This window comes from Sciurus carolinensis, chromosome 6 (genome assembly GCF_902686445.1).
Source record: "Sciurus carolinensis chromosome 6, mSciCar1.2, whole genome shotgun sequence".
Classification (NCBI taxonomy): domain Eukaryota; kingdom Metazoa; phylum Chordata; class Mammalia; order Rodentia; family Sciuridae; genus Sciurus; species Sciurus carolinensis.
Genome location: NC_062218.1, coordinates 44,598,305 through 44,626,116, shown reverse-complemented (window position 1 = coordinate 44,626,116; position 27,812 = coordinate 44,598,305). Strand labels below are relative to the sequence as shown.

At 36.0% G+C, this 27,812-nt stretch overlaps 1 protein-coding gene and 1 pseudogene across 10 annotated transcripts in view; one reads left to right on the top strand and one right to left on the bottom strand.

Annotated features, from left to right (window-relative positions):
- Positions 1-27,812, top strand: part of Slc38a9 (solute carrier family 38 member 9) — a 109,765-nt gene that overhangs the window by 36,080 nt on the left and 45,873 nt on the right. For 9 of the 10 annotated variants that reach the window (XR_007109081.1, XR_007109082.1, XR_007109080.1 and 6 more), the window contains exons 3-8: positions 12,028-12,160; positions 16,154-16,275; positions 16,413-16,476; positions 16,676-16,766; positions 19,918-20,088; positions 26,412-26,471. Coding sequence is in view for 7 of the 10 variants with exons in the window: in XM_047555434.1 (XP_047411390.1) it covers positions 12,028-12,160; positions 16,154-16,275; positions 16,413-16,476; positions 16,676-16,766; positions 19,918-20,088; positions 26,412-26,471 (641 nt within the window). In the remaining 3 variants the exon portion in view is untranslated. The remainder of the gene's footprint in view (positions 1-12,027; positions 12,161-16,153; positions 16,276-16,412; positions 16,477-16,675; positions 16,767-19,917; positions 20,089-26,411; positions 26,472-27,812) is intronic. The other variant, XM_047555440.1, reaches the window with a different exon arrangement.
- Positions 13,941-14,060, bottom strand: LOC124987752 (uncharacterized; annotated as a pseudogene).

Genomic DNA, 27,812 nt, shown 5'->3' with positions numbered 1-27,812 from the left:
TCATTTTGGCTGCATTTGATCCTTTGATTACTTCTTCCATCATTTCTCCCCCCAATTTTTATTAAAAAAAAAATTTAAACTTACATAAAAGTTGAATTATTCCCATAATTTTTATTGACTTCTTTTCTGACTATAAAAGTAATACAAGTTTTGATGATTATATAAGATGTTACCAGAAGGGCAACCTACGTGAGGGGCATATGAGAACTCACAACTCTATCTCCTCTTTCTAACTTCTGTGTGTCAATCTAAAGTTATTTCAAAATAATTCATTTTTCCTTAGAGTATTACAGGTTTATACTTTATCCATTCATCAGATTTTATTGAGCTTCTATGATTTGCCAGGTACTGTACTAGGCACTGGGAATATGGGACTGATCAAATTGACAAAAAGCTTGGTCATGGAACTTATACCAGAAGTCACCAAAAATAAATAATTAGGCATATATTATGTTAGACAGTATAGATACTAAGGAGAAAATATAAAGCAGAGCTGGTGGATAGGAAATAGCAAGGATAGAGAAGAGGTGTTGAAATTTCAGATATCGTGATTAAGGTAGTCGAATGCTCATTGAGAAAGGGCAGTTGAGGAGTGAGCTCAAAGAAGTAAGGAAGCAAGCTGTGCAAATATCTAGATAGCCTTTGATTTTACCTAAGACTAATAATGAAGGTCCTGAAGTCATATACTTGTAGTATTTCAGGATGGGCGAAGAGGCTGGTATGGTAGACAGTGAAGTCCAAGAGAATGGGATAAGGGAGGCTTGGCAGGGAGCAGTTTGCTTTACGGACTAGGCATTCAGTCTGGAAATACAGTTCAAGTATCATTAACATATACATGGATTTATGTGTGACTACATGAATCCACCAAGAGAGTGAGAATAGAAAAAAATGTTTATGGATTGAAATATGGGGTACCCCGACATTTAAAGGTTGTGGATTTGGAAAGTCATCAGCAAAAAAAACTGAGACTGAGGGGTCTTCTGTTTAAGATTAAGTCCTTTGTTGGCATGTGAACTCCTCCATATGCCAACTCACATTTACCATATCTCTCACCACTTATTTCCCTGCAGCTTACAGTTCTTATTATTTATTTATCTATTTTTATTTGTTCTTTTTAGATACACATGACAGTAGAGTGTATTTTGACATATTATACATACATCAAGTATATATTATTCTAATTAGGATACCAGTCTTGTGGATATAATGTTGAGATTCACTGTTGTGTATTCACATACATAATAGGAAAGTTATGTCAAATTCATTCCCATCTTACCTATTCCTATTCCCCTTCCCTTCCCTTCATTCCCTTTTGTCTAATCCACTGAACTTCTATTATCCCCGCCCCCTTGCTTACCATTAGCGTCCACAAATCAAAGAAACCATTTGACCTTTGATTTTTGGGAGTTGGCTTTTTTCATTTATCATGATAGTCTCCAGATTCTTTCATTTACTGGCAAATGTCATAGTCATTCTTCTTAATGACTGAATAATATTCCACTGTGAATATACACCATATTTTCTTTATCACCATATTTTCTTTTTTTTTATGGTAAACAAATGGGATACATGTTGTTTCTCTGTTTGTACATGAGGTAAAGGCATACCATTTGTGTAATAATACATTTACATAGGGTAATGTTGTTTGATTCATTCTGTGATTTTTTTCCCTTCCCCACCACCCCTCCCACCCCTCTTTTCCCTCTATACAGTCCTTCCTTCCTCCATTCTTGCCCCCCTCCCTAACCCTAACTCTAACCACCACTAACCCCTCCCACCCCCCATTGTGTGTCATCATCCACTTATTAGCGATATCATTCGTCCTTTGGTTTTTGAGATTGGCTTATCTCACTTAGCATGATGTTCTCCAGTTTCATCCATTTGCCTGCAAATGCCATAATTTTATCATTCTTTATGGCTGAGTAATATTACATTGTATATATATACCACAGTTTCTTTATCCATTCATCAATTGAAGGACATCTAGGTTGGTTCCACAATCTGGCTATTGTGAACTGAGCAGCTATGAACATTGATGTGGCTGTATCTCTGTAATATGCTGATTTTAAGTCCTTTGGGTATAGGCCAAGGAGTGGGATAGCTGGGTCAAATGGTGGTTCCATTCCAAGTTTTCTAAGGAGTCTCCACACTGCTTTCCAGAGTGGCTGCACTAGTTTGCAATCCCACCAGCAATGTATGAGTGTACCTTTCTCCCCACATCCTCGCCAACACCTGTTGTTGCTTGTATTCTTGATAATCGCCATTCTAATTGGGGTGAGATGGAATCTTAGGGTGGTTTTGATTTGCATTTCTCTTATTACTAGAGATGTTGAACATTTTTCCATATGTTTGTTGATTGCTTGTAGATCTTCTTCTGTGAAGTGTCTGTTCATTTCCTTAGCCCATTTGTCAATTGGATTATTTGCATTCTTGGTGTAGAGTTTTTTGAGTTCTTTATAGATTCTGGAGATCAGTGCTCTATCTGAAGTATGATTGGCAAAGATTTTCTCCCACTCTGTAGGCTCTTTCTTCGCATTGCTGATAGTTTCCTTTGCTGAGAGAAAGCTTTTTAGTTTGAATCTATCCCAGTTATTAATTCTTGCTTTTATTTCTTGTGCTATGGGAGTCCTGTTGAGGAAGTCTGGTCCTAAGCCGACATGTTGAAGCTCTGGACCTGCTTTTTCTTCTATAAGATGCAAGGTCTCTGGTCTGATTCCGAGATCCTTAATCCATTTTGAATTTAGTTTCATGCATGGTGAGAGATATGGGTTTAGTTTCATTCTGTTGCATATGGATTTCCAATTCTCCCAGCACCATTTGTTGAAGAGGCTATCTTTTCTCCATTGCATATTTTTGGCCCCTTTGTCTAGTATGAGAAAATTGTATTTCTTTGGGTTTGTGTCCGTGTCCTCTATTCTGTACCATTGATCCACCTTTCTATTTTGGTACCAATACCATGCCATTTTTGTTACTATTGCTTTGTAGTAGAGTTGAAGATCTGGTATTGCGATACCCCCTGCTTCACTCTTTCTACTGAAGATTGCTTTAGCTATTCTGGGTTTTTTATTCTTCCAGATGAATTTCATAATTGCTTGCTCTATTTCTATAAGGTACATCATTGGGATTTTAATTGGAATTGCATTGAATCTGTATAGCACTTTTGGTAGTATGGCCATTTTGACAATATTAATTCTTCCTATCCAAGAACATGGGAGATCTTTCCATCTTCTAAGGTTTTCTTGAATTTCTTTCTTTAGTGTTCTGTAGTTCTCACTGTAGAGGTCTTTCACCTCTTTTGTGAGATTGATTCCCAAGTATTTTATTTTTTTCGAAGCTATTGTGAATGGGGTAGTTTTCCTAATTTCTCTTTCTGAAGATTCATCACTTATGTATAAAAATGCCTTAGATTTATGTGCATTGATCTTATATCCCGCTACTTTACTGAATTCACTAATGAGATCTAAAAGTTTTCTGGTGGAATTTCCTGGTTCCTCTAAGTATACCATCATATCATCAGCAAATAGGGATAGTTTGAGTTCTTCTTTTCCTATTCATATCCCTTTAATTTCTTTGGTCTGTCTAATTGCTCTGGCTAGAGTTTCAAGGACGATATTGAATAGAAGTGGTGAAAGAGGGCATCCCTGCCTTGTTCCAGTTTTTAGAGGGAATGCTTTCAGTTTTTCACCATTTAGAATGATATTAGCCATGGGCTTAGCATAGATGGCCTTTACAATGTCAAGGAATGTTCCCACTATCCCTTTTTTTTTCTAGTGTTTTGAGCATGAAGGGGTGCTGTATTTTATCAAGTGCTTTTTCTGCATCTATTGAAATAATCATGTGATTCTTGACTTTAAGTCTATTGATATGGTGAATGACATTTATTGATTTCCTGATGTTGAACCAACCTTGCATCCCTGGGATGAAACCCACTTGATCATGGTGCACTATCTTTTTAATATGTTTTTGTATGCGATTTGCTAAAATTTTGTTGAGAATTTTTGCGTCGATGTTCATTAAGGATATTGGTCTGAAATTTTCTTTCCTCGATGTGTCTCTGTCTGGTTTAGGTTAGGTATCAGGGTGCTATTGGCTTCATAGAATGAGTTTGGGAGGGTTCCCTCCTCTTCTATTTTGTGGAATACTTTGAGAAGTATTGGAATGAGCTCTTCTTTAAAGGTTTTGTAGAACTCGGCTGAGAACCCATCTGGTCCTGGACTTTTCTTTGTTGGTAGGCTTTTGATGACTTCTTCTATTTCATTACTTGAAATTGGTCTATTTAAATTGTGTATGTCCTCCTCGTTCAGTTTAGGCAATTCATATGTCTCTAGAAACCTGTTGATGTCTTTGAAATTTTCTATTTTGTTGGAGTATAGATTTTCAAAATAGCTTCTAATTATGTTTTGTATTTCAGTCGTGTCTGTTGTGATATTTCCTTGTTCATTCTGAATTTTAGTGATTTGGGTTTTCTCTCGTCTTCTCTTTGTTAGTGTGGCTAAAGGTTTATCAATTTTGTTTATTTTTTCAAAGAACCAACTATTTATTTTGTCAATTTTTTGTATTGTTTCTTTTGTTTCAATTTCGTTGATTTCAGCTCTGAGTTTAACTATTTCCTGTCTTCTACTACTTTTGGTGTTGGTCTGTTCTTCTTTTTCTAGGGCTTTGAGCTGTAGTTTTAGGTCGTTTATTTGTTGAGTTTTACTTCTTTTATTAAATGCGCTCCATGAAATAAATTTTCCTCTAAGTACTGCTTTCATAGTGTCCCAGAGGTTTTGATATGATGTTTCTTTGTTCTCATTTACCTCTAAGAATTTTTTAATTTCCTTCCTAATATCTTCTGTTATCCATTCATCATATAATAGCATATTGTTTAGTCTCCAGGTGTTGGAGTAGTTTCTGTTTTTTTTACTCTTTCATTTATTTCTAACTTCAATCCATTATGATCTGATAGAATACAAGGTAGTGTCTCTATCTTCTTGTATTTGCTAACATTAGCTTTGTGGCATAATATATGGTCTATTTTAGAGAAGGATCCACGTGCTGCTGAGAAGAAAGTGTATTCGCTCTTGGTTGGATGGTATATTCTATAAATGTCTGCTAAGTCTAAATTATTGATTGTGTTATTGAGATCTATGGTTTCTTTGTTCAATTTTTGTTTGGAAGATCTGTCCAGTGGTGAGAGAGGCGTGTTAAAATCACCTAGTATTATTGTGTTATGGTCTATTTGGTTTCTAAAATTGAGAAGGATTTGTTTGACATACATGGATAAGCCACTGTTTGAGGCATAGATGTTTATGATTGTTATATCTTGCTGATTTATGCTTCCCTTAAGCAGTATGAAATGTCCTTCTTTATCCCTTCTGACTAACTTTGGCTTGAAGTCCACATTATCTGAAATGAGGATGGATACTCCAGCTTTTTTGCTGAGTCCATGTGCATGGTATGTTTTTCCCCATCCTTTCACCTTTAGTCTATGGGTATCTCTTTCTATGAGGTGAGTCTCTTGCAAGCAACATATTGTTGGATCTTTCTTTTTAATCCAATCTGCCAGTCTATGTCTTTTGATTGATGAATTCAGGCCATTAACATTCAGGGTTATTATTGAGATATGATTTGTATTCCCAGTCATTTGGTTTATTTTTAAAATTTTATTTATTTATTTATTTTTTTTACACAACTTGGTTCCTCCTTTATTTGACAGTTCCTTTAGGATAATTTCTCCCTTTGCTGATATGCTTCTTTGTTTTTTATCTCTTCCTCATGGAATATTTTGCTGAGAATGTTCTGTAATGCTGGCTTTCTTTTTGTAAATTCTTTTAGCTTTTGTTTATCATGGAAGGATTTTATTTCATCGACAAATTTGAAGGTAAGTTTTGCTGGGTATAAGATTCTTGGTTGGCATCCATTTTCTTTCAGAGCTTGGAATATGTTGTTCCAGGCCCTTCTAGCTTTTAGGGTCTGGATTGAAAAATCTGCTGATATCCGTATTGGTTTCCCCCTGAATGTAATTTGGTTCTTTTCTCTCACAGCGTTTAAAATTCTGTCTTTATTTTGTATGTTAGGTATTTTCATTATAATGTGCCTTGGTGTAGGTCTGTTGTAATTTTGTGTATTTGGCGTCCTATAAGCCTCTTGAACTTGATTTTCCATTTCATTCTTCAGTTTTGGGAAATCTTCTGATATTATTTCATTGAATAGATTGTTCATTCCTTTGGTTTGTTTCTCTAAGCCTTCCTCAATCCCAATAATTCTCAAATTTGGCCTTTTCATGATATCCCATAGTACTTGGAGATTCTGTTCATGATTTCTTACCATCTTCTCTGTTTGTTCAACTTTGTTTTCAATGTTAAATATTTTGTCTTCAATATTTGAGGTTTTGTCTTCCAGGTGTTCTATCCTATTGGTTATGCTTTCTATGGAGTTCTTAATTTGGTTTATTGTTTCCTTCATTTCAAGGATTTCTGTTTGGTTTTTTTTCAATATCTCTAACTCTTTATTGAAATGATCTTTTGCTTCCTGTATTTGCTCTTATAACTGTCGATTGGTGCGATCATTCAATGCCTGCATTTGCTCTTTCATCTCATTATTTGTTTCCTTGATCATTTTAATTATGTACATTCTGAACTCCCTTTCTGTCATTTCTTCTGCCATGCTGTCGTTGGATTTTATTGATGTAACATCTAGATTGGTTTGGGGCATTTTCTTCCCTTGTTTTCTCATATTGTTCAGGAATCAGTGGGTCATTAAGATATTGCAGATTTCCTCTATTGACTTATAATGTCCCTGAAGATTGCTAGTATATCCCCTCTTATCCTTCAGTAGCCTGAAGTCTTGGAGGAAGTTGATAATGCAGTGCTCCACAAGGAAGCTGCCTCTCTAGGGTTGGTGACCCTCAGGTGGTGTATATTCCCTGCTAGTGGGCAGAGGTGCCTCTACTTGTTGACCAATGGTCATCCAACGGGGAACTAGGCTGCGGGCTGAGGCAAGTCCTGTTTGTGCTTGTGTCTCTGGTTTTACTGTCCTTGTGGGAAAACCTCACCCGGCAGGGAAGATTCACTCGGTGGGGAGGTCTCGCTGATCAGTTCCCCTCCTAGAGGTTCCCCTCAATCTACAACTACCGCCTGGGCTGGGCTGTCTTCCTCTGCAACGTTCCCAGGGGCCCAGACCTACCTCCTGGGCCTGGGAGCCTCACCCTTCGCAGACGAGTCTCCTTAGGCTGCCTCTCCTCAGAGAATCTGCCCGCAGTCCTGGAAACTTCGCTCCGCCCCTAGGCGTGTCTCTGTGCGACTCTTCCAGCAAGAAGCCGCCTAGGTCCTAGGACCCTGCTCTGCACCTAATCGCCTGGCTATGCGGCCCCTCCTCTGAGCTGCCACCTGGAGCCCCGTACAATAGCTCCGATACCCAGAGACCCGCCACACACCTCTTCCCCCGGACAGCCGCCTGGTGTTCCGACGCAGTCACTAGGAGTCCAAGCAACTCACTTCGCGTCTCCTCCTCCTGCCAACCGCCCGTAGCCCTAGGCAGTCACTCCAAGTCCAAGTGACCCGCCCTGTTCCTCCTCCTCCTCCTCCTCAGGGTAGCCCCCCAGGTGTTCAGGAGTGGTGGCTCGGAGACCAAGGGACCCACCACATTCCTCCTCCAGGCAGGCCACCGGTGTTCAGGAGCAGTCGCTTTGAGTCTAAACAACTCACCACTCGCCTCCTCCTCTGGCAACCGCCTGTGGCTCTGATGCAGTCACTCCTTAGACCAAGCGACCCGCCCCGCTTCTCCTCTTCCTCCAGGCAGCCCCCCGGTGTTCAGAAGCGGTCGTTCTGAGTCCAAACAGGTTGCCACGCAGCTCCTCCTCAGGCAGCTGCCCGGAGCCCCAGTGGTTGCTCCGAGTCCAAGCACTGTGCTGAGCCGCCTCCTCTATGATGATCCCAGTTGTCCGTGTTTACCGCTCCACCGGGGGTTGGGGGGCGTCTCGCCGGGCGACTCTACTTCACAAATTTCCCTGCGTTCCGGGGCTGCCGCCCCATTCAGGACGCCTCCCCAACGGGAGAGACTCACCCGGCGGCTTTGAGTTGGTCCCAAGTCTCTCACTATCTCCTCTTTTGAATCCTGCGTCCTGGAGCAACGTGAAATGCAGCCGCCCTCTAGTCCGCCATCTTGAAACCCTCGCCATATTTTCTTTATCCATTCATCTGTTGAAGGGCACCTAGCTTGTTTCCATAGCTTAGCTATTGTGAATTGAGCTGCTATAAACATTGATGTGGCTGCATCACTGTAGTATGCTCATTTTAAATCTTACAAACATATACCAAGGAGTGGTATAAGTGGGTCAAATTCTAGTGGTGGTTCTGTTCCTAGTTTTTTGCGGAATCTCCATACTGCTTTCCAGAATGGTTGCACTAATTTGCAGTCCTACCAGCAATGTGTGAGTGAACCCTTTCCCCTACATTCTTGCCAACTTTTATTGTTACTTGTATTCTTGATAATTGCCAGGTGTGGTGGCACACACCTGTAATTTCAGCAACTCGGGAGGCTGAGGCAGGAGGACCGTGAGTTCAAAGCCAGCCTCAGCAAAAGGGAGGCGCTAAGCAACTCAGTGAGACCCTGTCTATAAGTAAAATATAAAATAGTGCTGGGGATGTGGCTCAGTGATCAAGTGCCCCTGAGTTCAATCCGAGATACCAAAAAAAAAAAAAGATAATTGCTATTCTGGCTGGCGTGATATGAAATCTCAGTGTAGTTTTAATTTGCATTTCTCTAATTGCTAGAGAAGTTGATCGTTTTTTATATGTTTTTTGACCATAGAACAGGGTTTTCAAAAGAGATTTTAATAGGTATCAGAGGAAGTTGGAAACATGTCAACAAAACCGAGATTAACAATATTTTTCTAGTAACAATAAGGAATGGCTAGGGACAATAACTTTATTAACTTCTTTTCTGTGAGCTTGGTGAAAAACTGCACAGCAGACATTAAATACCAAGCAGGTAGAAGCAAGTACAGTAGGGTCATTATTTTGAATGTTTATTTGCATGAGCTTTTTTGGAACACCTGATTCCCTTTCCGTTTTTTAACAAATTATCCCAACCTGTCAGGGATGTGAATAAATGGACAGTTTTAAGTCAAGGTCTCCATGTTGGAATTAACCTTCTTAAGAGTCATGGAATTGTTATTAAACTTAAAAGAAGCATAACTGGTTGGTACAAGGGTGGAGACAGATTTAAAAGCCAAAAAATTTTAAGGAATTTAAGGAGTGGAACTCAGGAAAGGTGTTAGTAGAAATAAGGTTTCTCTGTTTATAAATGTTTTAAATGAACACATGGGGTTTGAGTCACATTTTGAAATATTTTATAAATTTTACTTAATATTAAAAGCATTTTTTCCTGTGGCATGACCATAAATATTTACAAGGTGAGACAGATATAACTTCTTTATTTTCAGTGTGGCGCAGCTGAGCTACATAAAATGGGAAGTAACATTGATAGGAAGCAATCATGTGAAACTATAGTCAAAAGAAAAAAAGCACAAGATTCAAAAGTTTTATTCTGAACATTACCCTCTATGTAGTATTTTTAATTTTTAGAATGTTTTAAGATCCAAGTAAAGTTCACTTTAAAAATGTATTTCACTCTCCCAAATGAAACTTTAAGCCTATGTTTCTGTTAATTCAGTTAAATTATGCTGAGTTGTATATTTTTAAAGAGAATCTGTATTCCAAAATATTTGTTTGAACAGGCACTCAGCATCTCGATGAAAACAGTTGGAAAAGAAAAACTTTCAGAGTCATTCTGCTCTCATAGTACCCACGCCAACTGAGCTGGTACAGTTAACACTTCTGTAAGAGGCTGGGAGCCAAGAAGTTTAGCACTTCCTGAACTGCTTTTCAGCAGGCCTTTAAATCCACATAGTGGTTGATGTTAATATCATTACATTTTCAGAGTCAAAAGCTATAAGTAGAACATCTGCACCTCTTTCTATCAGTATTGTACTTATTAATTTTTTAGAAACCCATGGTTAGTTTCAGTCTCTGAATATTGGCATTCTTTTTAAAAAAAATTTTTTTTTAGTTGTAGATGGACACAATACTTTTATTTATGTATTTTTATGTGGTGCTAAGGATCAAACCCAGTGCCCTCACACATGCTACGTGAGTGCCCTACCACTGAGCCACAATCCCAGCCTTGAATATTGGCATTCTTGTGGCACCATTCTTGCAAATAAGATGGGAATGCCCTACAGATTGTCACTCCAGGTATGGTAAAACCCTTTTCCAGATAACAATATTTTATATTGCTTTTTACTGAATGTCACAGTAGAGAGAGGAGGGTTGGTAGTTGTTAGGCTACCAAATAAGTAGCCTCTGAACCATTCTTTTTATTATATCCCCTTAAAATTTATTGATTCCATTTAATGCATTCAGCAGTAATATGCTTGCTGTGTGTGTATCTCTATACCCATATATTTGCTCTATTAAGTACTTTACTTACATATTTGTTGAATTGACCTAGATAGTACCCACAATATTTAGATGCTGTGTTGGAGAGTAAATAATAAAAGATTCCAAGATTCTGTATGCTAATTAGACAAGAGTAAGTTCAACATCTATGCTAGCAAATTCACAAATATCACATAAAGTTAGCTGGGAAAATAGCTGAAATTAAATTTCAAGTTATTTGACTTTTCAAGTACTTACCTCAAAATGCAATTAACAATGTCTCCCCAAATTATTACTATACTTCAATATATTTTAAGCTTCTTTCAGAACCATATGTGTAGAGTTATATGAAACCAATGATAGATCTCCTGGTTTCTTTTTTGCCATATTTATTTTGATCTGTATATAATGTGAAATGGCAAATTATAGTTTGGGTACAGGGTTATTTGTGACTTGTAGAGGTCTGAGAATTAGCAGAGAAATGCAGTTATTTTGTGCAACTCTGTCTGGTCTTTCCATTTGGGTGGTATGTTTAGAAAGTAAATGAGAGTCTAGGTGTGGTAGCACATACCTGTAATCCCAGCTACTCTGAAGGCTGAGGCAGGAAGATCACAAGTTCTGGGACAACCTGGGCAACTTGGCAAGACCCTTTCTCAAAATAGCTGGAGATGTAGCTCAGTGATAGAGTACTTGCCTAGCTTGTACTAGGCCCTGGGTTCAATTCCCAGTACTGCAGAAAGGAGGTAGGGAAGAAAAAGAGAGAAAGAAAGAAGGGAAGGGAAGAAAAGGAAGGGAAAAAAAAGAAAGAAAGAAGAAAAGGAAGAAGAAGAAAGGAAAGGTGAAAAGAAAGGAGTGGAGGGAATTTCAGAAAGAAACTGAAGGGGTTGATGATTGAAAATAATGATTGAAAACCAGAATCTGCAGTTGATTAGGGCATCGTAATGGGAAGGATATATATATAAATAATAGCATAATAGAGTATATGACCAAAATTCAATAAGACTAGAATGAGGCAAAATATCTTTAGTGTCCTGATGTTCCATTTCATACTACTTTGGGTAAGTCTCACAAGGAAATGATTGAGATCACTAGTCCTTGGTACATGAATTGAGAAATAAGAATTTTATTTTAGGAAATAACCTTGTCTTATAAAGAAAGAGTAGGAACTTTTCAGTAGGACATTTTTATCTGTAATTTCTCTGATTGGGTGCCAGAAACTTTTTAAGAGACTAGTTAAAGCTGTTTCTAAGTTTCATTGTTGGAAACTAACAACTGCTGTAATTCCTTTTTTTTTTTTTTTTTTTTCATTGCTGTATTTCTTTTTAATAACTGATTTAAGGTCTTCCTGTTATGCTCCTCTATTGGAAAATTCCTTAAGATTAAAAAGTATGTTTAAAGTAAAAATAGTATGAGACAAAAACTTTATTCTGTGGATAGGATAATACTTCTTTTGTGACATTTTCTTTTCCCACCAAAAGTGAGGAGTAACTGCCTTGCCTTTGTGCATCCCATTTCTAATGGAGGACAAGAAGTTATTTTCTTCAATGGCTGACTTCCAGAATTTCTGCCTGAACGTTTTTTGTCAAGTATATATTCCCTTCTTTAGGCCTTTCTATATAGAGCCCACAAACATCGTCAGCGTGAATGATGTCATTCAGAGGGTTAGTGACCATGCCTCTGCTATGAACAAGAGGATTCATTACTACAGCCGGCTCACCACTCCTGCAGACAAGGCACTGGTAAGAGGCAAAGCCTTACTAATTGCCTGAAGTTAAATTGAAATGAACAGTGAACAACATAAACCAGGGCAACTCCCAGTGGTTGAACTTTTTGCTGGCTGTATTCCAAGGACAGCATTATGTGAAGTCAAAGATAGTAATTAATACATGATCTACATCTCTGTGTAGTTTATTCTTATCTAGCCTGGCAGAGAGAGATTTGAAACTCTCTTGTGTTGACAACAGCCTGGAGAGTTTTTTTGGATTAAATTCTGCTTATCCCCATTCCCAAGATCTCTGAGGAAGATAAATTACTTTTGAAGTGGCAGCTTAGATCATTGATTTAAAACGTGAACAAAAAGATACTCATTAGTTTTTAACTTGGAAGTTACAAAGGAAAAATATTTTCAGAAATTTTTCTGGAGGAGTGAGAAACTGTAATGTGTTCATCCATATATGTAATATTTTCCTATTTAGCATTATCCTTTTATAGATCAAAAACAAGAGTTAAACAACCAGATACTACAGAATTTTAGGTTTTGTAGACTGCATACCATCTCACTTTCTCTGTTTTGTCAATAGCCATTAAAAACAGAAGAAACATTCTTATGGAAAGGGCTTTAAGTAATCAAGTGAAGGCTAGATTTGCCATAGTTTGATTACCCTTGATCTTTTTTGTTTGTTTTATCATTGTAGAATGAAAAATATGTAAGTAATTTGGTTCCTTATCAAAATGGTCACGTGCAAAATATTCAGAAACTTGAAAACTTAAAAAAGTGGGAATTTTCTAGGAGAAAATATGATTCTTAAAATAGATATTAGTAATAAAAAGGAAAAAAAGAACCACATACAAGATTTTTACCAAGGGCCAAGGACTGGACATTACTTGAACATATATATCTCATTCAATCTTTGCAGTAGCTATGTGATGTAGCATTAATTCTCCTTTCGTGTGGCCAAAGTAAAAACTTCCAAAATGTTCTAGGTAGGATAATTTATTTCTCAAATTTGGGGAACTTTATACCCTCCACAGGACTTTACATCAGTAGTGATGATAACGTCTTAGTTCCATAAAAGAATTATCTAAGCCCTTTGAGAAGTACATGTAATCCTGTATCTAATGGTCTAATTCACACCTTCTGGGTGCTATACTCTTGGAAGCAAATTTCAGAAATACTAGCTGGGAGTCTAGACCTGAGTGTACATACATGGTTTGTTTGGAAATTAAGTCTGTATTGTGCACCAAGTTGAATCCCTTTTGTTAACTGACACCGAGATGACTCTAGTAGATCAAAGTATATAAACAGTAATCTACAAATATACAATAAACAATGTCATATAACCATTTTTAATGAATGTGTTTATGTATCCACATTCACCTTCAGAAGAATCCCAAACATTCCCCCCACAAGGGAATAACAGTATGAAACCACCAATGTCAGTTATAGAGTTAAGAGTTTGGGTTTATGAAAATTTTCCCATTTACTTTAACATTTTTTTCTAAAATAGGGAAGGGAAGAAAATCATTATCTTCCAATATCTCCTGGATACTGGCCTAATAAAAGTGTAGCCTGCACAGATTGGCATTATCAGCATTACTGAGGGCTTAGGAAAAAAATGGATAATTTTAGGCCTCACTTCAGACCTACGGAAGCAAATCTACATATTAAGAAGTTCCCTGTGTGATTCATAGTAATATTTAATCTGAAAAGCACCACCATAGACCACTACCAGAGTGGGGTCTACCCTTCAACATTTCTGTGTCTCCTATGAATTTGCCGCTCACCTCCGCCCCCATTCTCCATGTCTCCCCATTCACACAGTACAGACCAGGCACAGGACCTGGAATGAGGTGTACATGAGATGGGTTTGACTCTGCCTCCTTTCTCTAGACAGTCAATATAAACACTGCCAGAACTTTCCACTTCTTACTTATTCTGTCCCTAACTTTTTATTTTCATATATTCTGAATTGACTTTGCTAGCCATAGTGGTTTTTCTCCTGCCTAATACAGACATGGCCTCTCCTTTTTAATTGTTACTCATGGCCGAGGACAACAGGATTCAGACCCAAGAAGATTGTGGGTAAAGAGAAGGCAAAAGACCTTTTTCCATATGTCTTTGTATCTCTGGGAAATGGTTGTTTCCATAGCCACACCATGCATATCACTCAAGATATTCTTTGCCTTCAAGACACCACCACACATATGCATAAAAAGAGAAGAAAATGCTGGGCTTGGTGGCACACACTTGTAATCTCAGCTACTCAAGAGGCTGAGGCAGGAGAATTACCGATTTCAGGCCAATTAGGCAAGACCCTGTCTCAAAATAAAATTAAAAAGGGCTGTGTATGTAGCTCAGTGGTAGAACACTTGCCTAGCCTGCGCAAGGACCTGGGCTCAAAACCAAGGAAGGAAAAAGGAAAAGGATGACACTTTTTCATTTTGTACCAATCCATAATCCATCTCCTCTATTCCTACTGAGTCCAGATACTCCATCTCTTCCATGAAGTCTTCTGCAACTATTCTGGTTTCCATTACTGTTGTTATTTGTTATTTCTTTGGTACAGTATACCATAGAGTTGATTTTTGTTATCTTCTATTTTTGTCTGATGTGTCCTTCAACTGGAATTTAAAGTTTGAAGCGATATATATATTGTCTTGAATGCTAAACCTAGCACAGGGTTGTAAATTTCATAGTAGATGCTAAATATAAAAGACTATTGGTTTATAAACAGTCAGGTTCTGTGCTTTTTAGGACTGCCTCTTTTTTTGGTCCCAGGGATTGAACCACTGAGCCACATTCCACAGCCCTTTTTTTGGTTTGTTTTTTTGTTCTTTGAGACAAGGTCTCACTAAGTTGCTGAGGCTGGCTTTGAACTTGTGATTGTCTTGCTTCAGCTACTGAGTGGCTGGAATTACAGATGTGCCGCACTGCGTCCAACCTAGGACTGCCTATTCTTAAAGAACTATTCTTAGGGAGATGGGCAGAATTCCATCAGGAAGCGCAGTATTCTTTTCTCTCTAAAATAGAATTAGGAAGAAATGAAGACAATAATTTGGGAGCTATATGTATAAGAAATGTTTCTGTTATATCTTCAGTCTCCATTGGCTCCTTTCCTTTTGTTACATACTTAAAACTCTTCCTTTAAAATCCTTGTTTTGTGTTGGTCCAAGTGGTACCAGCATAGGTGGTTCACACCTGTAATCCCAGTGATTTGAGAGGCTGAGGCAGGAAGATCATGAGTTAAAAACCAGCCTCAGCAATTTAGCGACGCACTTTTCAACTCAGTAAGACCCTGTCTCTAAATAAAATATAAAAAGGGGTTGGGGGTATGGCTCCGTGGTTAACCACCCCTGGGTTCAATCCTCAGTACAAAAAAAAAAGAAAAAAAATTCTCGTTTTGCCTTTTCTTTAAGCCATTTTAGATCACCTTTTTCTTCTGTTATAAAGCTTTTTTTAAAGTTTTTTTTCTTGGTTGTCCATGAATCTTTATTTATATGTGGTGCTGAGGATTGAACCCACTGCACACACTAGGCAAGCACTCTACCACTGAGCTGCAACCCCAGCCCATAAAGCATTTTTTTAATAGTCTGTATTTATTATTTACTTCTTTACCTCCATTGACTCCTCAATTATTTATATTCTGAGATCCCTGCCTGTCTCTTTGCTGAAACTATCCTCTCCTCAGAGTTCAGTGACCATTTGGTTCTTGAAATTCTCCTCACTTTAGGCCAGTCTACTCCATTTAGATTTCCTTAATCTCATTCTTTGCTTGTTCTTTTTCCTCCTTTCTCATGGGGATAAAGAGAAAAATATTTTTGACAGTTGCATAAATTTATGTTCCTTTAGATCTTCTACATTTGAAAAAGAATATTTTAATTCACTAATCAGGGATGCATACTGTTTATTCATGGTATTTAGAAACATGTCTACCATTAGGTACTCTGATGTATAGAATGTATCTTGGTTTGCACATTTACTTTTTCTGACATTTCTGTTTCTTTTTCACCAGATTGCTCCAGACCATGTAGTTCCAGCTCCTGAGGAATGCTATGTATACAGTCCATTGGGTTCTGCTTATAAACTTGAAAGTTGCACTGAAGGATATGGTAAAAATACCAGTTTAGTAACAATGTGAGTAAAATTAATTTTTGGAGCATGACTTGAACTGTATAGGAATACAATTTACTGATTATTTTAATTTTTTCCTTAATGAAAATGTTTGAAGAGTTTAACTCCGTCTTTTTATGGCTGCTATTCTGTGTTTTCAGTTTTATGATTTGGAATACCATGATGGGAACATCTATACTAAGTATTCCTTGGGGCATAAAACAGGTAATATAATTTTTTAGCATACTTTGTGTCTGAAAATGTTGTCTCTCTCTGTTGTCTTATAATAAAATGACATATAATTCATTAAACTGATGGTTAAATAGTTTTTGATTATCAGGTTTCTATGATTGTTTACGGTCACATACTATAATTATATATGAATTTATTCTTACATGATGATATATGTTGTTCTATATTCCAGGCTGGATTTACCACTGGAATGTGTGTCATCATACTGATGGGCCTTTTAACACTTTATTGCTGCTACAGAGTGGTGAAATCACGAACTATATGTAAGAATTTGACACAGTGAAAATAAGATTACTGATTAGGGTATTAATAAGTTATTTGCCATTGAGGCAGATCCTAATGTGTATATTCCACATGTCTGTCAATTTTGTACTTAAAAGATTTACTTCTCTAATTCACAACTTTCAGCTGACCTGATCTGTTAATGCATTAGTGGCTGCCTTCGAAATACAGAGAAACTGGGAGTTCTTTGCAGAATGCATTCACTTTGTTTCAAGTTTCCTCATAAGAGTAATTAAAAGTTGTATTTTTAAAATCAGGTCTTTGTCAGAACTAAATTTAGAATTCTATGGTTATTATTAGTATTGGTTACTTGTTTTGACCTAGCCACACCAAAAGACCTAAATGTTAGAATCTTCTAAAAATAAAAATTATAAATAGAAAAATATGAAAATGTGAGCAATTCTTACAAAGTTTTGTGAACACATTGCCTCTGCTCATCTATATAAATTCTGGATTAAGAAATCTTTTTTTTTTTTTTTTTTTTTTTTTTTTTTTTTTTTTTAATAGGGTATGACATTGTTACCCAGGCTGTCTCAACCCAGCCTGGGCTCAAACTTGTAAACTCAAGTGATCCTCCGCCTCAGTCTCCCCAGTAGCTGGAACTGCAGGTGTGCATTATCACACCTGCCTATTGGATAAGGGAAATATCTTTTTAGGTCATTTTAAAGTAATTTAGGACCTAAATACATGTGCATTATTTCATTTGCTCTTAGAATGTATAAACCAACTCACCCAATTTTACCTCTAGTTTTTTCTTGTCTCCACTAAGCAACTTTCTTTCTTTTCCCTCTGCCACCGCCTCCTCCTCCTCCTCCTCCTCCTCCTCCTCCTCCTCCTCTTCCTCCTCCTCTTCCTCCTCTTCCTCCTCCTCCTCCTCCCCCTCCTCCTTCTTCTTATTCTCCTCTCTCTCTCTCTCTCTCTCTCTGGTACTGGTGATTGAACCTAAGGGCACTTTACCACTGAGCTACATCCCCAGTCCTAGTCCTATTTATTTATTTTGAGACAGTGTCTTGCTAAATTGCTGAGGCTGGCCTCAACCTTGTGGTCCTCCTGTGTCAGCCTCCAAAGTTACTGGATTTATAAGCATGCACCACCTTGCCTGGCTTTAAGCAGCTTCTTTATTTAGGTACCAAATGTCATCTTAGTCAGTTGGAGAGTATTGTTTAAAAGTCTAAAAAAAGGATTTATTCTAGTTCCTAAATGAGAAAGTTTAGCCTTAATTTTACTCTTTTTCACTTTTGACTGAACTTGAAAGACCTCTTTAAACGTATGTAGTGAGTGCATATCTTAATTCAGGGTCTTTTTTAAAAATGAGAACATAGCTTCTACTGAGTTTCTCTATAGTTGTTAAAAAAAAAAAAAAAAAACAGGAAACACCATGGTACTTAAACTATTCCATACAATTTAAAAGGATAAACTTTGTATCAATCTATTTTACTAAGTCAACACAACCTAATACAAAATCTGATAGTAACAAAAATAAGGAAATAAAAATAGCTGGGTGTGGTGGCACCTGCCTATAATCCCAGTGGTTCAGGAGCTGAGTCAGGAGGATCAGGAGTTCAAATCCAGCTTCAGCAACTTCGAGAGGCCCTAAGCAACTCAGTGAGACCCTGTATCTAAATTTAGGGAAAAAAGGGGAGTTGGGAATGTATCTCAGTGGTAAAGTATCCCTGGTCTCAATCCCTGGCACAAAAAAAAAAAAAAGGAAAAGGAAAAAGAAAAATATATGATTGTAAACTATTTTTTTGGTACCGGAAGTTGAACCTAGGGGTGCTTAACCACTGAACCACATACCTCAGCCCTTTTTAATATTTATTTAGAGACAGGATCTTGCTAAGTTGTTTAGGGCCTCACTAAGTTATGGAGGCTGGCTCTTAACTCACGACCCATGCCACTGGGATTGCAGGCTTGTGACTGCTGTAAACTTCTTAATAAAGCATTATCAGATGGAAAAAGCAGTATTTCAAAAGAATAATACCCTATGTTGAAAGTAAGGTATATTCTCATAAAGCAAAGATATTTCATTATTAACAAATCCAACATAATTCAATACATTAAAGTAATATCCACAATCATATCAATAGATTCCAAAACAGACAGTAATAGAGTTAAGCAAATACTCCTGATTAAAATTCTTAAGTGAAAGGCACTGTTTAAACGTGGTACAGCCTAGTCCTGGGTCTGGTGGCACAGGCCTATAATCCCAGCAACTCAAGAGGCTGAGGCAAATCTCAAGAGTGAGGCCAGTCTCAGCAATTTAGTGAGGCCCTAAGCAACTTAGCAAGACCGTCTCAAAATAAAAAATAATTTTACAAAAGGGTTGGTGATGTAGCTCAGTGTTGAAAGCACCCCTAACAAACAAACAAAAAGCCATGTTAATGTCTTATCTATTCCCAAACTCATACAAGCATCATTCTAAAGTAATAAAATGCTAAAACTCTTCCTATTAAAGTAGTAATGCTCCATTTTAATGTTTCCATTAAAACATAGTAATATTCATAATTGTTCAGGGTTTTTTGGAGTTATCAAATGAAGCAAAAAATAAAATAATCAATATAAAAACTAGAAAAGAATGAGCTTGGTAGTAGTTAGATCTCTAGTATCACAAAAAAAAATCCCAAAATGAAACAAAAGTAGAAAAGACTTAGAATTATATCATGTGAAAAGATTTTTATTAAAAATGCTAAGTTACTAGCACTATTAGAGATATGAAAGCAAATTGCATATAACGTCAAGAATCAATAACGAACTACAAAGCTCACAATAGTAAGCTTAGAAGTAAATTTAGCAACATATCTGCTGGAAGAAAAATATAAAATCATATCTAAGAGCAAAGAACAAGATCTGAACAAGTGAGAAAAAGATACCATGTTATTATTTTAAGACAAAATCTAAGTTGCCCAAACTGCCTCAAATTTAGTGATCCTTCTCCCTCAGCCTCCTGAGTTGCTGGGCTAACAAGCATGTACCACCCCCCAGCTTCTGTGTTTTTCAAATGCATTTATTTCTGGTGGTAAAATACCTGTAATCTTTTCCTAAATGTTTTGAGTTAATTTGAGAAACACACATTATCAGTATGGAATATATGACCTGCACCTGTTTTTGTTCTTTCTCTTTGATTTTCTCTAGGTTCATTGGATACCACTACCTGGGAATATCCAGATGTCTGCAGATATTATTTTGGTTCCTTTGGGCAGTGGTCAAGTCTCCTTTTCTCCCTGGTGTCTCTCATTGGAGCAATGATAGTTTATTGGGTGCTTATGTCTAATTTTCTTTTTAATACTGGAAAGTTTATTTTTAGTAAGTATTGTTATCATACAGTTTAATGCAATTACTTTCTAATACAATTACTATTATAGATCCAACCTTAAATTCTAGAACTTAGGATATACAAAATAAGAAGTAATATAAGTATGTAATTTTGGAAAATTTATGGTTCAGTTTGTTTTTCATGATTGTGATCTCAAATATAATATGTATGTTCATTTGCAAACATTAATTTTTGAGTAAATAATATTCCTTCAGTCTCTAATTAATATAAAATATTTCCATAACTCAGTAGATATTTTCACCATTGTTTTAATCTTTTCCAGAAAATTTTAGTATTGTAACAGAAAAGTTTGTAAAAATCATTAGTGTTTGTTGCTAAAGAATTTGATGTGTAGACTAGGAGAAATAAGTTTCAGGTACTTATTTTCAAAACATTAGGCTCTAAAATTAGGAAATAGTAGAATAATAGAATTCATGTGATAAATATATTATTTATATACTACAAAATTGTAATCTGCCCAAATAAGCTACTCGAATTCTGAAGAGAGTCTTAGAAATTCAGATCACATGCTCTTTATAATGTTTTTTAATTGAATACAGGAAGTTCATCTTACATTACATAAGATTCCAAATTATTTCTCCGTAATAACTGATAGACCTAAAACTTAATATGTTTAACTGCCTTTAAATAAACTATATATTTAAATTATGGATTTACATGAAAGCTAGTCTCTGTACCAGTATTTAAGTAAGGGGTCGGGAGTTCTATTCTTATTTTAAACAATAAAATTAGCATTTTAAATAAATGTTTTATTACCAAATGTTTTTATTGTCAAAAAATTGTGAAACATTTCAAACTACAAAAAAATGCAGGAGTTAATATAAATACCATTATACCCACTAACAGGCTTTAGTATTTTAACATTTACCAAATTTATATTAGTTCTCTATTCTTTTTTTTTTTTAATTTTTATTGTAAATAAATGGGATACATGTTGTTTCTCTGTTTGTACATGGAGTAAAGGCATACCATTTGTGTAATCATAAATTTACATAGAGTAATGTTGTTTGATTCATTCTGTTATTTTTTCCCTTCCCCCACCCCTCCCACCTCTCTTTTTCCTCTATATAGTCCTTCCTTCCTCCATTCTTGCCCCCCTCCCTAACTCTAACCACCACTAACCCCTCCCACCCCCCATTATGTGTCATCATCCACTTATCAGCGAGATCATTCGTCCTTTGGTTTTTGAGATTGGCTTATCTCACTTAGCATGATATTCTCCAGTTTCATCCATTTGCCTGCAAATGCCATAATTTTATCATTCTTTATGGCTGAGTAATATTCCATTGTATATATATACCACAGTTTCTTTATCCATTCATCAATTGAAGGACATCTAGGTTGGTTCCACAATCTGGCTATTGTGAACTGAGCAGCTATGAACATTGATGTGGCTGTATCTCTGTAATATGCTGATTTTAAGTCCTTTGGGTATAGGCCAAGGAGTGGGATATCTGGGTCAAATGGTGGTTCCATTCCAAGTTTTCTAAGGAGTCTCCACACTGCTTTCCAGAGTGGCTGCACTAATTTGCAGCCCCACCAGCAATGTATGAGTGTACCTTTCTCCCCACATCCTCGCCAACACCTGTTGTTGCTTGTATTCTTGATAATCGCCATTCTAATTGGGGTGAGATGGAATCTTAGGGTGGTTTTGATTTGCATTTCTCTTATTACTAGAGATGTTGAACATTTTTCCATATGTTTGTTGATTGCTTGTAGATCTTCTTCTGCGAAGTGTCTATTCATTTCCTTAGCCCATTTGTCGATTGGATTATTTGCATTCTTGGTGTAGAGTTTTTTGAGTTCTTTATAGATTCTGGAGATCAGTGCTCTATCTGAAGTATGATTGGCAAAGATTTTCTCCCACTCTGTAGGCTCTTTCTTCACATTGCTGATAGTTTCCTTTGCTGAGAGAAAGCTTTTTAGTTTGAATCTATCCCAGTTATTAATTCTTGCTTTTATTTCTTGTGCTATGGGAGTCCTGTTGAGGAAGTCTGGTCCTAAGCCGACATGTTGAAGCTCTGGACCTGCTTTTTCTTCTATAAGATGCAAGGTCTCTGGTCTGATTCCGAGGTCCTTTATCCATTTTGAGTTTAGTTTCATGCATGGTGAGAGATATGGGTTTAGTTTCATTCTGTTGCATATGGATTTCCAATTCTCCCAGCACCATTTGTTGAAGAGGCTATCTTTTCTCCATTGCATATTTTTGGCCCCTTTGTCTAGTATGAGAAAATTGTATTTCTTTGGGTTTGTGTCCGTGTCCTCTATTCTGTACCATTGATCCACCTTTCTATTTTGGTACCAATACCATGCCGTTTTTGTTACTATTGCTTTGTAGTAGAGTTGAAGATCTGGTATTGCGATACCCCCTGCTTCACTCTTTCTGCCAAGGATTGCTTTAGCTATTCTGGGTTTTTTATTCTTCCAGATGAATTTCATAATTGCTTGCTCTATTTCTGTAAGGTACATCATTGGGATTTTAATTGGAACTGCACTGAATCTGTATAGCACTTTTGGTAGTATGGCCATTTTGACAATATTAATTCTTCCTATCCAAGAACATGGGAGATCTTTCCATCTTCTAAGGTTTTCTTGAATTTCTTTCTTTAGTGTTCTGTAGTTCTCACTGTAGAGGTCTTTCACCTCTTTTGTGAGATTGATTCCCAAGTATTTTATTTTTTTCGAAGCTATTGTGAATGGGGTAGTTTTCCTAATTTCTCTTTCTGAAGATTCATCACTTATGTATAAAAATGCCTTAGATTTATGTGCATTGATCTTATATCCCGCTACTTTACTGAATTCACTTATGAGATCTAAAAGTTTTCTGGTGGAATTTCCTGGTTCCTCTAAGTATACCATCATATCATCAGCAAATAGGGATAGTTTGAGTTCTTCTTTTCCTATTCGTATCCCTTTAATTTCTTTGGTCTGTCTAATTGCTCTGGCTAGAGTTTCAAGGACGATATTGAATAGAAGTGGTGAAAGAGGGCATCCCTGCCTTGTTCCAGTTTTTAGAGGGAATGCTTTCAGTTTTTCACCATTTAGAATGATATTAGCCATGGGCTTAGCATAGATGGCCTTTACAATGTCAAGGAATGTTCCCACTATCCCTTTTTTTTTCTAGTGTTTTGAGCATGAAGGGGTGCTGTATTTTATCAAGTGCTTTTTCTGCATCTATTGAAATAATCATGTGATTCTTGACTTTAAGTCTATTGATATGGTGAATGACATTTATTGATTTCCTGATGTTGAACCAACCTTGCATCCCTGGGATGAAACCCACTTGATCATGATGCACTATCTTTTTAATATGTTTTTGTATGCGATTTGCTAAAATTTTGTTGAGAATTTTTGCGTCGATGTTCATTAAGGATATTGGTCTGAAATTTTCTTTCCTCGATGTGTCTCTGTCTGGTTTAGGTATCAGGGTGCTATTGGCTTCATAGAATGAGTTTGGGAGGGTTCCCTCCTCTTCTATTTTGTGGAATACTTTGAGAAGTATTGGAATGAGCTCTTCTTTAAAGGTTTTGTAGAACTCGGCTGAGAACCCATCTGGTCCTGGACTTTTCTTTGTTGGTAGGCTTTTGATGACTTCATCTATTTCATTACTTGAAATTGGTCTATTTAAATTGTGTATGTCCTCCTCGTTCAGTTTAGGCAATTCATATGTCTCTAGAAACCTGTTGATGTCTTTGAAATTTTCTATTTTGTTGGAGTATAGATTTTCAAAATAGCTTCTAATTATGTTTTGTATTTAGTCGTGTCTGTTGTGGGAATATTCACTTTTTCAACCTTGTTAGAAATTGCCAAATTATTCTTTATCCTTCTTTAACAGTTACACTGGTACCAGCAATTATCAAAGTTTCCCTCCTTCCACATTCTCTCAACAGGTGTTGTAGACAAATTTTGTCACTCAGGATGTGGTTTTTATTTGTGTTTCTGTTCATGAGGGGTGACAGTAGACATCTTTTCTTAATTGTGTAAAGTAACTTATTCATGTTCTCCCAACTATTGGATTGTTGGTCATTTTCCTATTTATAGGAGCCCTTTTATCCATCATATTACAAATATCTTGTAGTTATTGGCTTGCCTTGACTTTAATTTCAAATCCATAATTTTTTCCATTAAGGTCTATGGACCTATGCATTTTAAAATCAATTTGTCAAGTTCCAGAAAAATACAATTAGGATTTGATTGAAATTGCATTCAACTTTTAAGTCAACATGCCATATTGATGCCTTTAAGGTACTGAGTTTAGAATTGGATTAGAATTACAGTGGATTTATAGGTGTGGAGATAATTTGCATAATTAGGATACTGAGTTTTCCTATCCATGATTGCAGCATGGCATAAATCTCTGCTTATAAGCTTTTAAATTTTTCTTGATAAAGCTCTTGCATATCTTATTTTTTTTTGAGAATTTTTCCTCAGTACTTTAAATATTTTTTTTCAAATGTGATTTTTAATTTAATATACAACATGTGCACTTTGTTATAGAAAATTTCAAACATACAAAGGAAACAGAGCAGTATAAGGAACCTACATATTCCCCTCCCCTGTAGATTCAACAGTTGTCAACATGTCATTCTGCAATCATCTATAGTAGTGTTTCTCAACCGTTTTTTCATTATTGCCCCCTTAAGGAACCTTTTAGGTATTTTTTTTCCCTAATTGCCCCTCCCATTAAATTTTAATATCTCAGATATAATGTAGATCTGTTCATGAACTATATATGTATGTATGTGCTTTATATACAAAAAATAGTAAGGTTTTTTTTTTTCTCCCCTTTGGGAGCAATACTATTAAGAAAGCATGATCCGGGCTGGGGTTGTGGCTCAGTGGTAGAGTGCTTGCCTAGCACATGTGAGGCACTGGGTTTGATCCTCAGCACCACATATAAACAAACAAACAAACAATCAAATAAATGTATTGTGTCCATCTACAACTAAAAAAAATATTAAAAAAAAGAAAGCATGATCCACATTGTACATATTTGTCACACCAGTTCAACTGTTATTATATGTGTAGTTCTCTTTTTTATATATAATTTATTCATTGAAATACTTGAATATTTGCCAGTTTTGACAAATGGATACATCCATATAACCCACACCTCCTTCAAGAAACAGAATATTTTCATCCCTCCAGAAATGATATATCTTAATCAGATATTCCAATTATTCATTGGTATTATAAACCAATTTCTGTATGTTTGAGTCTAGCAAATTTGCCAGACTCTTGTTAATTCTAATAATTTTGTACATGCACTTTTGATATTTATTTAGTCACATCATCCATAAAGAAAGCTGCTTCCAATCTAGTTATTATTTTTAAGTGGTTTATTTGTAGTTTAAACTTAACTCAATTAATTACAAACTTAATCCTAACATTTTAAGTGAGCTTCTAAATCTAAACTGGGCTAATCTATAAATATATAGAAGCAATATATGTACATACATTTATATTTATATACCTATACACTTATATAAATATGTACAAAGATATACATACATGTAAGTGTATAGATATGTGTTTTTGTGCACACCTAAATTTTACTCTTTCTGTAGGGACACCAATCATTAACTTTAGGGCTTACCCTAATTCAGTATGACCTCATATTAATATACCATGCCTGTATGTGTTTTTTTCTTTGGTACTTCCTTTAACTCAGTGGTTCTCGTGAATATAATAATTACTATACAGTCTTGGATCCATAAAAGCATGTATTGTACTTTAATGATTTTTCCAAGTAAGTTTGGCTACATATGTATGATTGTTGTTTTTCCTTTTTACATATTTAAGAACTTTATTTAAATGTAACTGTACTTAATGTGAGAATAGAAATAATTGTACATATTATCTACATTCCAGCACTTTTACTATTTTTAATTTAGCCTTGTAGGTAGATTATTTTTAAATATTTTTTTTAGTTGTCAATGGATCTTTTTATTTATTTATATGTGGTGCTGAGTATCAAACCCAGGGCCTCACATATGCCAGGCAAGCGCTCTACCACTGAACCACAACTCCAGCCCCAGAAGCTACCTAGATTCTTAAAAAATATTAAATTATATAAAAATTTTCAAAGTGGGACTCTGAAGCCAATGATGTGATGATTCCTGTAAATAAAGAAAGCGAAACTGTTGATAATAAAGTCTTTTTGGTTCACCGTTCTAGATACTATTATACATGGTAGATATTTTAAATATTTTTATAAATAAAAGACTTTAGGGGTAATAGATTCAGCATCTTTCATTCAGTGTTAAACTATATTTTTGTCTTTAATTTTTAGATTTTATCCATCACATTAATGATACAGACACTATACTGAGAACCAATAATAGCGACCCTGGTAAGTAGTTTGGAATTTAGTTTCTTTCTTTATTCCTCACCTTGCTCCAAAAACAATTTAAACTAAAACCTGTGAACTTATTTTACATAAATGAAAAGTGTGATATTATTATTGTGTTAACTGAGCTGCTTCTTAATTATTGGTAACTGATATGTTTAAAAAAAACAAAAAACCAAAAAAGTTTGTGTTGATGTGATCTAGTCAATAGGTTGTGTTAATGTGAACTAGACAATACTTAGTTCATACAGGTTTTACATCCCTAATTAAAAAATCTGAAATGCAAAATATTCCAAAATCAGACTGGAGGGCTGGAGATGTAGTTCAGCGCTAGAGTGCTTATTGGCATGCTTGTGGTGCTGAGTTCTATCCCCAGCATCACCCAGAAAAAAGAGAGTTGTGCAGCTGGTAAAATCTATGTAAACAGTCCAAAATCTGAAATACTTTTGTTCCCAAGCATTTTAGATACGGGATGCTCAACTTGTACAACTCATAGTTATACCCAGAGTATCCATATTTTTCTGAATAATCAATTTTCAAGAACCTATATCACTTCTTGTGTTGGGTGTCTAGAAACATAGTTCTCAGTGTGTTAATTTAATTTTAGATGTGTAATGTTTTAGTTACTGATATATAGGATACACAGATTTGTAACCAATAAAATAATTTCCTGATACTGAATAGAGGTTAATAAAAGTTCCCTTTAATTCATTTACTAAAAATAAACCCTTGGGGCTGGGAAGATAGCACAGCAGTAGAGTACATGTCTAGTATGTGGAAGATACTAGGTTGAATCTTCAGCACCACAAAAGAATAAAAATTTTAAAAAAGTAATATAAACCACTTGTGTCCAGTAGATTTAAACCAATACGGAAATCATAGGGAAAACGAATATAAACACTACTGTAACCTTGTTAACAGTTTTGCCGTTAACCTTAAACATTACCTGAAGCTTTATAAGTTAGATTTCAGGAATGCTAAATTGCTGTCATTTTTATGGAGGTACACATTGATTACTAATATTTATAAAGCCCAGTGTGAAAAAATAAAAAATAAAAAAATAAAGCCCAGTGTGTGTCATAAACTGTTATAGGCACTGGGGATATAACAACGAACAGACAGTAGTTCCACTTCTTATGAAGCATACATTCCAATGTCTTACTTTGCCCCTTAATTAAACCTGTTTATACTGTCATTTGTTAACTTTTGAAAATGAGTGAGTGAAGAACCAGCTTTTATTCCTGAGGACACATGTATACCTTTGAATTACTATACTAAAATCTCTTGCACCCTGCCCCTTACTCCAGAATTTTCAAAGGACCTTATCTTTTTTTTTGTGGTGCT